General features: G+C 50.9%; 2 protein-coding genes across 5 annotated transcripts in view; one reads left to right on the forward strand and one right to left on the reverse strand.

Annotated features, from left to right (window-relative positions):
• The window catches only part of LOC118006663 (peroxisome proliferator-activated receptor gamma coactivator 1-beta-like), a 107,854-nt gene extending 101,892 nt beyond the window's left edge, over positions 1-5,962 (forward strand). For 2 of the 4 annotated variants that reach the window (XM_034999387.1, XM_034999388.1), the window contains exons 11-12: positions 1,235-1,389; positions 2,264-5,962. In XM_034999387.1, coding sequence (XP_034855278.1) covers positions 1,235-1,389; positions 2,264-2,364 — 256 coding nt within the window. In that variant the 3' untranslated portion in view covers positions 2,365-5,962. Of the gene's footprint in view, positions 1-1,234; positions 1,390-2,263 lie in introns of those variants that run through there. The other 2 variants (XM_034999389.1, XR_004678150.1) reach the window with 2 other exon arrangements.
• A 6,997-nt stretch (positions 5,963-12,959) lies between these two features.
• The window catches only part of LOC118006696 (rod cGMP-specific 3',5'-cyclic phosphodiesterase subunit alpha-like), a 57,698-nt gene continuing 55,793 nt past the window's right edge, over positions 12,960-14,864 (reverse strand). The window contains exon 22 of the mRNA XM_034999469.1: positions 12,960-13,523. Within this exon, the coding sequence (XP_034855360.1) occupies positions 13,444-13,523 (80 nt within the window). The 3' untranslated portion in view covers positions 12,960-13,443. The remainder of the gene's footprint in view (positions 13,524-14,864) is intronic.

A 14,864-nucleotide genomic window follows, 5' to 3' on the forward strand; every position in this document is an offset into this window, starting at 1 on the left:
TCTCAGAAGGACAAAGATTGTATGATTCCATTACATGAGTTATCTGGAGTAGTCCAATGCCAGGAAACAGCAAGCAGCAGAGAGAGTGGAGATCCGTTCCCAGCAGCGTGAATATACTGAACACACTACTGAACTTGTTCTAAAGATGGTACATTTTATGTTTTGTGTTTTTTACCACAATTAAAACAAAAAAGTCATTACACAAGCAAACTGTTTTTTAAGTTCTGTGCAGTATTCAGGACATCAAATGGAAAGAGCATGCAAAAACAAAGCGAGCAGTCCTGGACGTTTCGAGAGGTGGAGGGGGCCGACTTTGGCCTGGCTCAGAGAGGAGTCAGGAAATGTGATTCAGCTGAGTGTTAATTAGGCGCCTGGTGTTGGTAAGCCCGTCCTGAGCGGTAGGGGGACTCCACCGTGTCTCTGCCCTGAGGATTCTACATAGCAGAGGGACTAGCAGCCAGGATTCTTTTTCTTGCTATTTGTAGAGCTGAAGAGCTGAGGGAAGAACTGGCTTTAGGAGCCCCTCGCCTCACATCCTTCTCGTGCAGGCTGCCCTCCGACGGCAAAGTGGCTGCCTCCAGCTCTAAGCTTACCTACCTCCTACCGGGGAAAGGAGGGGTCTCCCTCACAGTTCCAGCCAAGAGCTGGGACAGATTCTTTGGGTTTCTGCTTTGGGTAGCAGGCGCATCCTTGGACGGGTCGCTGCGAACACACGGCACCGTTGTCAGAGGAAGGGGAGTGGATGTGAGCAGGCAGACACGGCGTTGTCTACCACAAAGGACGAGATGCGTACAGAACACCAGCTGTATTAGGGAAGGGGGAGGCCACATTAGCAGCCAAGGAAGTGGTGGCCGAGGCTGGCTTCGAAGGAGGCAGGAGGGCTAGACTGGGGGTAGAGGTGTGGCAAATAAGCTTTCTTGCTGGGAGGCCTGAGTTTGAATACCCTGCCCTACCACTTGCCTTTGGGGCAAATTCTGAGCTCCGCAGAGCCGGTTTCCTCATCCCTGATGGGGAGCAAGTTGAGGCGCGTGGCAGACGTTCTGTGAAATCACCTGCTCTTACTATTATTACACAGTAGAGGCCGGCCTAGCGATGGCCATCATCTGTATTTGGGGGGCCATGCGACATGGTTACTGAATCAGTGTGGCTCTCCGCTCATTATCTCATCATGGGTGGTCTGAGAGTGTCGACCAAGCTGGCTCAGTAACGTGCTCCCCCTGACCTCTCCCCACAGAGGCGAGAAGTATGGCTTCATCACCTACCGGTGTTCGGAGCATGCTGCCCTGTCTCTGAGGAATGGCGCTGCCCTGCGGAAACGCAACGAACCCTCCTTCCAGCTGAGCTATGGAGGACTCCAGCACCTCTGCTGGCCCAGACACACTGACTATGGTGAGTGCACAAGGCCCTGCCACACTCCAGTGAGACCTAAAGCCCGCTCTGACCCAGCTCTCGCCCTAAAGCTCTAACGTGCCTGCTGGTCAAACTTCGCAGCCTGGAGGCTGCCATCTTGTTTCTCTTTTGGTCTCCGGTCCGTCTTGTCCTGTCTCAAGACTGGTACCAAGAGAGAGATTCAAGGCCCCTGTGGCCTCTTGGAAGGTCCAGTCTTGTGTTCATAGCCAGTTGGCAGAACCATGATTAACTGTCTCTTTTACCTCTCGGGGGCCAGTGGCTGCCCTGCTGCTTTTCGGGGGCATTCCATCGTGGCCCCAACAGGCAGCAGGCAGCCTTGTCTGTCAATGGGCCGCAGCGAAATAATACTGTCAGCACGCCCTCGCCACTGGGGGACGAGTTAGTGAAGAAGGACAAAGACGTACCGTTTAGGAGAGAGGGATCTCTAGAGGAGACTCTGACCTGTCTCCGTAGCGCGGGTCCGAGGGTGAGGACACGCAGGAGGGTTCCTGGCCAGGCCGTGTTTCGCCTGGCTGCCCGTCCACGGGGCATCCTAGCTTTGTTGGCCACCTTAGGTGACGTCAGCAGTGGTTTACCAGTGGGCAAGAAGCTCTTAGGGAGACAGCTTTGTAGGATATCGGAGCTAGAAAGGAGCTGTGGGGCACGCTAGCTGGGGCCACCGCATTCTGGAAACAGGGCAGCCCCGAGCCGTTGACGACGGGGCAGAGGTAATGCTTGCTGTCTAGTGCTCTCTGAGGCCTTGGGCCACACGCGCTCCACGGGGCTGACCCTGGTGGCAGGTTTCCTGATGGTCCGGCCTTTCTGAGTTGCTCACCGCCTTCCCCTCTCCTTGACTCCTCCACCCCCTGCCCAGATTCCAATTCAGAAGAGGCCCTTCCTGCGTCAGTGAAAAACAAGTACGAAGCCATGGATTTTGACAGCTTACTGAAGGAGGCCCAGCAGAGCCTGCATTGATAACAGCCTTAACCTTCGAGGAATACCTCAATACCTCAGACAAGGCCCTTCCAATATGTTTACGTTTTCAAAGAAATTAAGTATACAAGAAGGCGAGAGCGCGAGCGCGTGAGAGAACACACGTGAGAGAGAGAGAGAGAGAGAGACTTGAAACTGCTGTCCTTTTAAAAAAAAATAATCAATGTTTACATTGAACAAAGCTGCTTCCGTCTGTGAGTTTCCATGGTGTTGATGTCCCACTGCCACCATAACGTCCTCGCTTCCGGCGGGCGGCCCTGGGCGCGCCTCCCGGTGCTGGGCCAGCCCCCGTCCCCTCGCTCCCTGCCCGGCTCCCCTCGTAGACGTGCAGCCGTGTGCACCATAACAGTTCTCGTCCGTAGTATGTGATGATGAAATTGTTACTCGTGAATAGAATCAGGATTATACACTCGTTTTTAATTGAAGAAAAACAAAGTATATCCTTCAAATAACGTATTTATGGCTCAGACGTACTGTGCCTGGGATTATTGTATCGCTTCCTTGAGTTTTTAACTATGCACTGTCGTGAGGTGTTTGCCACTGAGCTGCCGTGCTCCCTGGGCCAGGGCGCCCTAGAGGTGCTGGGTGGCTGGCGGGTTGGTCCCCAGGGGAGCGCGGGCTGCAGCCACAAGTCAGAGCAGTGGAGAAAGGCTTCTGGGACTCGCCTGCCAAGCTCTGCCCTGTCTCTCACTGAGCACGTATGGGTCCAGTTCCAGTTGGAACCCTCACCTGGTGCCAGCCGGTGCTCGGAGCTTGGGCCTGGCCTGGAGTGCTCGGATCCTGGCAGAGCCTGTAAGGAAGGTGGGGCGAGCCGCCTGATTCTTGTTTTCCCAGGCGAGGTGGGCAGTGCCCCAAGAGGGGATGTGACTTGCCCGAGGTCCCATGGCCAGTGACGGGGCGGAGCAGTGACCCAGCCCAGGCCTCCTGATTCCTGGTCCCATGCTCTTGCAATAGCTGGGGTAAAGATGCACAGTTCCAGGGGCCGGTAGAGGTGAGGCCAGCTACGTTGGGCCACAGGCTAGAGGCCTCTGGGCTTACTTGGAGGGTTAAGTCGAAAGCTGGCTCGCCAGCATTAGGCAAGTTTAGGCTCGGGCATGCGTCTTGATCCAGAGGGTTCTGTGGTTTGCCTATACATGTGGACATGCCATCAGAACCTCAGTGACATACCTGGAGTGGCACAGGCAGGTGATCTGGGAGCAGTCATCCTTCCGGGGCCAGCCACCAACCCATTCTCCTCCTACCAGCTTGTCTTGAGGCAGGGGAAGCAGGAGGGGCATGTGGGGGCCGGGGGTGGAGAAGACAATCTCCAAGGTCCTTTCCAACTTAGACAACATTCTAATTGGGCTTTACTTTAAATTTTATGTTCTTGAGTGATGTCAAAACCATGTCCAGCTTGGATGTTCTGCAGGTGCCTTGGGGGGCCATTTGTGAGGGAAAGCATGGCCAGGCAGGGTATGAGCTCGTTACCTCCAACTTCATCTCATTCGTATGTCAGGGTTCCTTGGGAAATTTTTGTATTAAGAAGAAAAGAAAGAGAAAAAGTCCTGCTTGCTTTAAAAACTTTTGAAATTAACTCAGTAAACTCAACAAGCTAATTTAATCTATTGCTCCTGCCAGGCTTAGAACTTTGAGAATTGGTATTTGATCATTATTATTATTTTTAAGATGATCAGATACCTGAGTAGGTATCCCATGGGCTTGTCCTGGGAGGTGAGCATACTCCAAGCCCACGGAGAAGAAGGCTGGAGGAAGCGGGCTTTAGAAGGAATAGGGAATTTGAGCTCCTGCGTATCAAGTCACTTCCTTCTACCTCCCTGGGCCCCAACTTCCTTTTCTGTGAAATGGACTGAGGGGGAGAAGTAGGCAAGAAGTAGGGACCCTAAGGTCCCTGCCAGCTCTTCTGCAAAGGTGGTCTCTAGCTCAAGATGGCAAATACATGGCTCATGTACCACTATTGCCACATCCTTGGCCAGTGGCAGACATAACTAATCGACCACAGCACTCATGTTCTTTGAGCTTGGGAGTTCTTTTAGAATTCTCAACACAGTGCTCTGGGCAGCTATTACTAATGGATCAGAGTTTAACTAAACCATCTGACATCCTGGTCTGATCTTTGAAAGGTTTCCATCATATAGACCCAAATGGTGGCTGGGTTTCATGCTGGCCCATCCCTGTCTATCATGTCCTGGTCTATGAGAGAAAATTCCCCTAAAGCCATTCATTGGCACAGGACTCCCAATACTGTGACACACAACCCCCACTTGGGTTTGGGGGGGAGCAAGCGGAATAGCGGACATAAAATGTTTGAGGGGGGTGGGGTTTATGAGGATGAACCACAAAAAAGGACTTTTCCACAGCACAGACCTGAACATTGTAAATTCCTTTTACAGCTGTTCACTGCCTAGCACACAGTAGGCACACAATAAATGGTTGTGGAATGCAATAGAATAGAATTTAAATCTGTCTGCTGCCTCCCCTAAGTCCTGATTTGCACCAAGGAGTACACTTAGGGTTCATCCTGTGGAAACCAGTAGGAAGGAACTTGAGAGTCAGAGTCTGGAGAGCTGTTGAGTTTTGGCTCCACCAAGAGCTCTGTGACCTTGCGAAGTCACAGAATCCCTCCCCCTCTCCTCTGCTCCAGAAGGAGTTGGACTAGAGGTTCTCTAAGCCCCTCCTACTTGTTTCTTCCTTGGTTTGCCCTAGGTCAGAGATCCTCCCCTGGGCAGGTGGTCCGGGAGGGTAAAGAAAGGCAGATTTTTAGTGGAAGACCAGTCTCCCCCTCCCCTCTTCCTGGGGCAGCTGAGGCTGCCCATCACTTCCCATGGCTGCAGGACACTCGAAGGTCCTCAGATACCGCCCGTTGAGCAGAGCAGAGATGCGAGCATGGCGCTGGGAGGTCCCGTGCCTAAGGTCAGGGCTGGCTGTGGGGGGACTGCTGGCGAAGAGCACCAAGCAGTTTCTGCTTGCCATCCCATCCCTAACAGGCTACAAGGTGGAACACTGACCGAGCCTGCAGACAACCTCTATCCGGAAGACTCATTCGGTGCTGTGTATCACTAACCGAGGAGACTCCACGGTCTCTCCAGGGAAGCTAGTCCACCTTGGTCCCTCGCCCACCACATTGAGGAGTAACCCAGAGGGAGCAGCTGCTGCTAGCGACCATGTCATTGTAGCTCTGTCCCAGTGTGTGCTCTGGACGATGTTTACGTGTGATGCCCTAAAAGCTGGCAGTAGACTCTCTTGACAGCCGCCCACGCCGGGCACGTTGTGCTGTCCGTCTGTGTGCCGGGCTGGCGTTTCCAGAAATGTCCGGTCCAACCGCTAAGTGGAATTCTTCATCTCCTTCCTCAGTCGGTACCAGGCTGAATCAGAATCCTCAGTCTTGGGGGTTCTGGTTACCGAAGGAAAATGCATCAAAGAGGTAAAGAACATGAGTGGATGGAGTGCAGAGAAGGCCCCCACCCGCCCCCGCGTAGCCCATCACACCTTGCTTCCAAGTGTTGAGTCAAAGAGCCACCGAGCAGGTGTCCACATCTGCAGCGGGGCCTTGCAGTGTGGCGTGCTGACCGTGTTGGGGGGCGGGGGGGGGCAAGGCAGGGCTTGGGGGCAGGAGGAAGAAGGGAGGAGAGCTCTGAGCTGCAGACACTCAGTACCCAAGTCCTGGTGTGGGGAGAGACGCACTAAGAAGGCTGGCATTGCACAGAGCCTGTGCTGGGGCAAGTTTTGAGAGTGGCTTCTTCTAGGCGTCTGCAGCATGCCCGCCCAGGCCACCGAGCGAGTGGTGGGAGGCGGCGGCAGGGAGAGGGTTGGCATGTGGTCCTTCTGCAGGGACAGGGGAGAACCTCACCCCAGGCCTTGGGCTGCGCTGAAATCACAGCTGAGCCTTCAGCTTGAGAGAGGGGCCGTCCCAGCCGCAAAGCAGAACCAGCCCCGGACGGCGGGTTGATCTGACTCCCTGACATCAAAACTGCAGTCTTTTTCTTACTGTCTGAGAGGTGTCAGTTACCCTCAGATAGGACTAAGGGAGGAAATGGGATGTACAGTAGCAAATACGGTGAACCTCATGGTTTCGTTGGCCAAAGAAGAGGGACCCCCTCGTCCCTTCCCACCGAGGCAGGAGTTGGTGCAGTGTTTAAGCTGGCCGCCAGGTCCCGGGGGGTATTTGCCCACAGAGGTGGGCTCCAGGGCTGTGCACAGAGTCCGGAGGTACAGGGTAAATGGAGGGAGAGCTCGGGGGCTGGGAAACCTACAGAAATGCCCTTGGCTGGGTGGGGGGAGGACCCCCGGGAGCCGGCTGCAGGATATCAGGAAGTAGACAGAGCCTGCCTTCGCACTGAACCAATAAAAGCACTTTGAGAAAACCACAACACTTCAGCCTGGCTCCATGTTTCTACGCTGGCAAATGTGGGTCTCCGGCTGTGTGAGGGACTCTCCTAGGGATTGGGCTGGAGTCGGGAGGGGGGCTGGTCGGCGGGGGGGGGATCGAGATTCCCTTCCTAAATAGTGGCAGAGCCGATCCTAGGGCCAGCCCTTTGCTGGCCCTTTTGTTGGAGGCCCTAGAGAAAGGGAACAGTGAGTTTAGATCTTGGTGCCTCTTTTTACGTATGTTTGAAAAGCTAAAACTGTCGGAAATGGGTTTACAGAGCAAGTCACCCAACTATAAGCCATCTCAGTGAGAAGCCTGATGTTTCTCACTTGCTGTGTGATCTGGGGCCTCTCTGTTCCCTTCACTAATGAAGGAGAGCATTGGACAGAATGAGCACCAAGGTCCCTTTCGACCCTGATAGGCTCAGGTTCCCACCCGGGAGCATCGGGAATCGGTCACTCACCTGTGAAACCAATCTCACCCTCTGGCTGCGCCCAGCTCGAGTCCCGGGTGAGAGATCTCTGCAGGGCCACCAACCAGCAGTGGATTCAAACCCACCTGGTCCTGGCCCAGTTCCCTTATATGAGGCCAGCTCCCCGGGACAGATCAAAGCCATAGTTTCTCACGGGGATGGTGAGAAGTTCGACCCCAGCTTGGCTAGGTGGCGGTCTCGAATCTCACATTAGCCTTGTCATTGTCCCCACCGAGCAGCTTTTAATCCGACCGTTGTGACCACTTGGCTGTTTCTCTCTTGCTCTCAGACGATACTAGCAATACACTTGTTTTTGTTTTTTGTTTTTTTCAAAACAGCTTAACTTAGGCACTTTTCACACATTTCCTTCAAGTGATTGTAAAACCTCTGGGGCAACGGGAGGCATTGATCACACTGCATGTGTTTAGGGCAGCTTTTGCTTTTTGTTTCTTTAATAATCCAGCAGTGGTGGCTGAGGCTTCGAGGTCTTGGGGGACAGGTTTTCAGATATTCCGGTTCTTCCGATACCTTGCATACCGGAAGCCGCACAGAAATCCACGTCCCCGAACCGGAGGCTTGGAGAATATGGTTTTGTAGGTGGTCCGTCCCTGGGCAGAGCAACACCTCAAAGACGTGTTTCTATGGTTAAACCCCCTCTGTGCTGTATGTTTTGTCAAAGGATCCTGCAAGGAAGCCTAACAGAGCCTCCTTTCCCACTTGGCCAGCCTTGCTCACGGCTGACTTGTGAAGGGATTGGTCAGCTTCCACCTCGGCCCTTTGCCTTATCAACGTCTGGTCGCCCTCTAGTGGCCAAAGACTGTATCCACCAGCTACCCGGATGGAAGGCAAATAAATCCTTTCGGCCACCTTGCTGTCCAACACCAATTCGGGGAATTAAATGTAACGGCCTGAGTGAACTGTCTATGTGTTTAGAACCCAGTGTAACACCAGTCAGAAGACTCCAGAAGCAACCACTTAGTAGACTGAGAAGCACACTATAGTTATTCTTTGGGCAGAGGAGACAGGAGTGGACCCTGTGTCCAGGTGCCCGGGAGGGGTTTACTCTAACTGCAATACTAGCAGCCCAGCTGCTGACCTTGTTAAGTGAACCTCTGCAAGGTGGCCCGCACTGTACCCTCGGGGCGAGCAAAGAGGTTGGGTGTGAGGATTCGGGAGCGGGGGGGGGGGGGCTGGGGGGCCTGGCCGTGGCCTTTGGTATGGTCCACTGAATAGCCAAACAGGTCTTTTGGTTTGTTTTTGTATTTTGTATTTAAAAATTCTTGTCAAGTGTTTTTGTGTTAGGAATAAAAAGTCATAAACAATTCCCAACTTTGTTCCTTGAGGGGTGTTCTGATTCCGACGGAAACAGGTTGGCGATCTCAAGGGGTGTGTGGTCAGGGCGGTCAGTGGGACAGGGAGGCGGACCACCCGCATTTCCAGATGGTCTCTGGGGAAGATGACCGTCCAGAAGTCTGGCTCCGTGCAGTCTGCTCTGGAAATTCACCCCCACCTCCTCGTGCCACGGTGTTAATATTGGCTTGGAGGGTCTGCTTCCTCCAGAGGCGGCTGCAGAGGGTGAAACCGACACAAGATCCCTCTCCCCAACCCCAGGTTTCTAAAGAGACGGTGTCTGTGGCTAGCCTTAATCGACTGGGCGAGGGGGTCCCTATGGTCCCTTCCAGCGTTTCCAAATCTTGGACTCAAATCCTTTTCTCTTGGTGTGACCAGGCAGCCTAGAGAATTCTGAGCAATAGGGAGCCGGGGCTGTCCCCGGCTCTGTGACAGGGTCAAACCAGGGAGTGGCTGAACTTGTCAGGTTTGGGCATCCCCAGGGGTACTACTGTAGGGGGCATTATCTATTGGGAAGCTCAACAAGGTAACTACAGCCTGGGGTGCGTGAGCGCAAGGCTGTGTGTGTGTGTGTGTGTGTGTGTGTGCCCGCGCACGCCTGTGTTTGTGCGTGTGGACTTACATTGATGCATTTCTTGAGAAAGGTGCAAGAATTTCACCTACACAGAGGGACACATCTGCTTTGTTATTTATAATAGAAAAGCTAAATTTTAATTTTTTAAAGGACACTGCTAATGATTGAGAATCGAGTTTTTAGTTTTGCTATTTTTTTTAATTGGTAGAGGATTTTTATATATTTTTTCCATTTTGTTGGGTTGTGTCCTTATTTATATAAATACTTTATCTGTAAGAGGCAAGGAAGACACCTTCTTTGCTTTTAATTATTGTGGTTGTCATCGTCCCTATTTTATTTCCGGTGTGATTTATCTGTCTTACCTTCTAAATGAGAAACCGTTTTCCTGTATTTGTACATTGTCAGATTCTATAGTTTCATAGGTAATTTAACCAAATTGCTCTATGTATTATTATTCTGTGAGTATAAAGTTCTATTTTAACGTCTGTAAATACTTCAGAACTGGCTTCTTTCCTCAGACTCCCACTGTGGGGTTATTGTTTACATCACAAAAACTGTAGAATCTCTATGCTCATGTACTGTAAATAGTGAAGTGATCTGCTTATACATAAACTTAACAAATACACTATGGAGATTAAAAAAGAAAATACCACCCACAGCCCCATCTAGGTGTGACTTTATTTGTCGGCGTGCTTGCTGTGAGGGACACCCCGCCTGCTAAGTGGGAAAAGGATTCTGGTTTCGGGGTCACTTTCCCGGAGAAGAGCCTGGTCAAGGTGGGCCCCGCAGCCGCCCCACCCCCAGCCCTCTAAGCTGTCACATTGTCACATTGCATGGCGACGGTGATCGTGAACCAGTCACACTCAGCCTCCCCCAACAGCCATTCCGTGACCAGCTTTTCGCCATGACTTTTCGAAAGTTCTCCCGCTTTCTGCACAAGGACTTCTTTGTCTGGCTACAGCTCCTTTTTCACACGAGCACACTAAATAAACATGCGGAAAGCGATATTTTGACATGTTTTTAAGCAAAAACACCAACTGACAACTGCAAAACAGTTTCTGGTCCAAAAAAAAAAAAAACCCACAGACACACAGAAAAAACCGTTTCTGGCCAGAGGATCTGAAGAGCAGACTTGAGCTGTGTGCTGCATGTGGGTGACTTTGAACGGTTTTCCTTTGCTCACTTAGCCCCAGCGGGAGCAGTGAAGACATGACTCTCTGTCTTGGACATGTGTGTCATTTCCTTGGTTTCAAGCTCTCACGGATTTAGCCTGTATTTTGCCTTAAAGCTGCTTTAGCTTTATTTTCTAGGTGCAGTTGGAGTGCAAGAGCCCCATGGATTCCCCATGTGCCCCCAGAGGGTGGAAACATTGGTGAAGAAAATCATAGATCCACGAGAACAAGTAAAATAAGCCGTTCTATTTTATGTTCTGTGCAAGCTATTTCCAAGTTGTTGATTTCCTATGTAAACTAGCTCTCGTTTTCAGATGATTTATTTTCGCAGTCTGGAAACGGTTTGGATTTCTGCAGTTGGAGAGAAGCCCATCATGATATTTCCTGTACAGATGAATGGGGATGTTTCCGCTGTGCAGCGGGGTACTGTGACTTGAGTTGGTCTTTAGCGAGGTTATCCATGGGACTGATCACTCAGTATCTGTCGCCCCCTTGCTTGATGGTAAAGTCCAGGAAAGCAGGGCTGCTTCTCTATTCATGGTAGGGTGCCCAGCCCAATTGCTCAGGAATTCCTGAATGGACGAGTGAATGGATCCTATCCATGGCCTGATGACACAGCTAGGGAGGCAGCCAAGCCATGGAGTCACAAAAATCCCTTCAAAGATGCACTCAATGGTGTGGGAGATGTAGAGGCTCAAGACCTGTGTTTGAGACCCAACTCTGCCACTTCTGTATTGTGCAAACTTGCACAAGCCACCCCTTCGGCCCCTGGTTTCCCCGAGTATGAAACAAAATGATCTGCTTAGATGAACTCAGAGGTCCCTTATGTTCTAAAAAGGCTGATTCTCAGAAGCAGTATGGTGCAGGGAAAATGGTTACAAGCCAGGAGTCTGGTGCCAGGCTGTTTGGCTTTGAGTCTTGACTCCACCACTTACCAGCTGGGTGTCCTCGGGCAGGTTTCTTAACCTCTCTGAGTCTCATCCTCATGTGATAAATGAGGCTAAGTGATAGTTTCTAACCCGTAGGGTCGTGAGGGTGAAATTAGGTCGTGAACAGTACCTAGGACATCATAGGAGGTGCTTAATCAACAGAAGCTGCTATCCTCATGCACCGTCTTATTGGTGCTAACCATAGCCCTGTGAGAGGCATGGCGGGGACTGGGACTCTCATGTGACAGATGGGGAAGGCTGAGGACTGGGGAGAGCAGAGGCAACCTGCCCAAGGAATGGAGCCAGGACCAGCATCTGTATGTTCCTGAGTGACACTTACCTCTCCTCTTTACCCTGCCACTTAACCACTAAATGTGGCGTGCTTGGGGACATGTCGCTGTTGAAACACTCTGAGGGTGTCAATTTCGGGAGAGTTAAAAGATGAGGGTTCCAGACCCAGCTCCCTAGTGACATCCCGACCTGCGAACGTGGGCAAGGCTCCTGCGCCAGGAGCCAGGAGTGATCCGCTATGGCAGTCACAGGGCCATGTGCTCTGTTCTCTGCGACTCGGGGCATCTGGAGGGAAGCGAGGGAACAGTGCCACGAACTTGGCCCAGCTCATGCCTTCACTGGCCTTCATTCCTCATTTATGTAAAAAGGGAGGTTGGAGGAGATCCCTGGTTTACACAGAGTTTGGAGAAACCCTCTGGTTCCCTCCTCCAAGCAAATGCTTTAATACGTTAGCCGCTGCTTTAATACATTCTCTCTGGGAGGAAGAAAAGTTCTAGAGCTATCTTCCACCTTGAGAACCAGGGACAGCGGAGCATGAGGCGAACAGGTAAATTCAGACTATGGGACAACTGACAGTGTTTCTGCAACAAGTCATTGGCCAAGGAAAAAGTGGAAGGAGCGCTTTTGTAGATTAAAAGAGGCTTAAGAGACATAACAGTTAAAGTGTGAAACTCCTTTGGATCAGAGTCAAGCAAACCAACTAATTAGGACACTTTTGCAACATTGGGGGCAAGGCGACGAAGGATAGGCTGGGCTCCCCAGAAGGCAGCTGGGCTCCCCAGAAGGCAGCCTCTGCAGTGGTCTTGGTCTGCAAGATGCTTATTAAGGAATGCCCATAGGACAAACACCTGCGGAAGGGAAGGGAGTAGGAATGGGCAGAGGGAGAAGCTGAGCTGTGATGGAGCTCCGGTGGCAGCCTTGGTGATCCCAGCAGGAATCCTGGAGCTAGAAGGGCCCTTTGGAGTTGTCCCATGAGGGGCCAAGGTGGCTGCGCCTTAACAGGCATGGGTCCATCGTTGTGTGTAGGCCATCCTGGGAAAGGGCGTGACCTTGGACAAAGTGTCTCCTTGCAGCTGAGGTCATGTCTGTGGGACAGCACTGAGAGCAGCAGGGACCGCAGGTCCTTTACTCTTCAGGAAAGTGTCTGTGCAGCTCATCACGGCCTCTACCACAACTGGATGTGAGGTGTTCATTTGCTGCATGTGATAATAATGTGGTTATATTAGAAAACACCCAGATGTTTTTAAAGATGTGTAATGGAGGAGTGAAATGGTATGTCTGAAAGGTGCTTGTAAATACTTCAGCTAAAGAGCCTGGGTGGCTCCTTTGGGGAAGAGCATACAACTCTTGATCTCGGGGTTGTGAGTTCGAGCCCCATGTTGGGTGTAGAGATTACTTCAATCAATAAATACACTTTAAAAAAAAAGAAAAAAGACCATCAATTTAATAAAGAAAATACTTCAGCTAAGAGAAAAAAATGCAAAAGAAATGTAAAAGGATGGATGAGCAAATGTGGCAAAATCTTGATATTGGAATCTGGGTGATGAGGAAGGAGGGAGGGATTCGTTGTACAATTCTCTACTTTTGAGGATGCTTGACAATTGTTAAAAGAAAACAAACAATGAAAGTATAAGAACAAAAATGATTCTAAGCAAGCAGGTGAATCTGGCCTTAATGAAATGTTTAATTGATATCTATGCAAGCTAGAATGTTGGTTTTAGCTCAGTAAAATACTCAAAACAAAAAATGTTTGAACACCACTAGATAGGATGTAAACTAAACTCTCTTTCAGCTTTCAAATCCTATTACTCTTTTACTTCTCAGGCAGGCTTTTGGTTTTCTGCTGGCTTGGGTAGTCTCTTTCCACGAAGGGTGGTGCCATTCCGTTCAGCGGATGCTGGTCAGCATTACTGGATGCAACAGGACTTGGATGCAGGGGCGCCCCCTGCTTGGCCAGAGCTGCCCCCCGGCTGATTTCCTACCGCTCCTGCAATCAGACAGAAAGAGGACCCGCTAGGTGAGAGGAGGCTACCATGCACTTCCCCTTTGCCCCAGTTTAGACCAAGAGTTGCAAACTCAGGGGCTTTGCACGGCTGACAGATAATCACACATGTAGAAGGCAAGCCAAGAGAAACCAAGAATGGGAAATAGGATAAGAATAAGGAAAAGAGCGGCACAATCGTGATGATAAATGGCAACCAGCACTTGTCACCACTGTCTGAAAGACAACAGGGAGTGGTGGAGACTGGGGCAAACTGGAGAGATCCCCTGTCCTGTCTAAAGGGGGCAGTTAAAAGGTGAAAGCCACTCAGCTCCAGCTCACTGTTGTCCTATAAAAATGCAGACTGATGTGGCTGAATACTAATCTTTTATTTTATTTATTTATTTAAATGTTATTTGTTTGTCAGAGAGAGAGAACACAAGCAGGGGAAGCAGCAGGCAGAGGGAGAAGAAGACTCCCTGCTAAGTGGGGAGCCTGATGTGGTGGGGCTCGATCCCCGGACCCTAGGATCATGACCTGAGCTAAAAGCAGACACTTAACTGACTGAGCCACCCAAGCATCCCGAATTCTGACCTTTGAAAAAAGAAATGCTGGAGATCTGGATTTTTAAAATCTGAAATATCCCAATTTTAAAACATGGACAGCAAATTCACATAAAGAGAATGCAGGCCAAACAAAACATATCTGCAGGCTACACGTTTGCACAGACCTGCCACTAGCCCCAAAGACAATTTGCAAATTAGAAAAAGATTCATCTTCCTCAGGACACTTTACTGCCATTTCTGGAAAACTGTAATAACCATACAAAGCTATGATGACTAGGGGCGCCTGGGTGGCGCAGTCGGTTAAGCCTCTGACTCTTGGTATAGGGCTCAGGTCGTGATCTCAGGAACATGAGATCGAGCCCCACATTGGGCTCCACGCTCAGCGAGGAGTCTGCTTGGGATTCTCTCACCCCCTTTCCCTCTGCCCCTCCCCCTGCTTGCACTCTCTCTCTCCCTCTCTTTAAAATAAAATAAATAAATCTTAAAAAAACCCCAAAAACAAAAAACGAAAAAACCCAAATCTATGGTGAGTGTCATGCACGGGACACCTCCTGGAGCTTTGCAAAAAGCAGCCCTTGTGAAATACAAACGGTAGCCCCACGTTTGCAGCCACTGGTTTAGAATCTCCCCGTGATGCCAGAGCCGAGCTGGAGCCATGACGGGGTCCATGATAAGAACACGGGTAGAGGGGCAGGTGTGCAGAGGTGGATTTAAAAATCCAGTCTGAGTGGGGTCTGGACTGTGAGGGAACTGGGCTCACACAGCCCGCAAAAGAGATGAC

Source organism: Mirounga leonina, unplaced genomic scaffold, assembly GCF_011800145.1.
Source record: "Mirounga leonina isolate KUSES-001 unplaced genomic scaffold, KU_Mleo_1.0 Mir_98, whole genome shotgun sequence".
In the NCBI taxonomy this organism is placed as follows: domain Eukaryota; kingdom Metazoa; phylum Chordata; class Mammalia; order Carnivora; family Phocidae; genus Mirounga; species Mirounga leonina.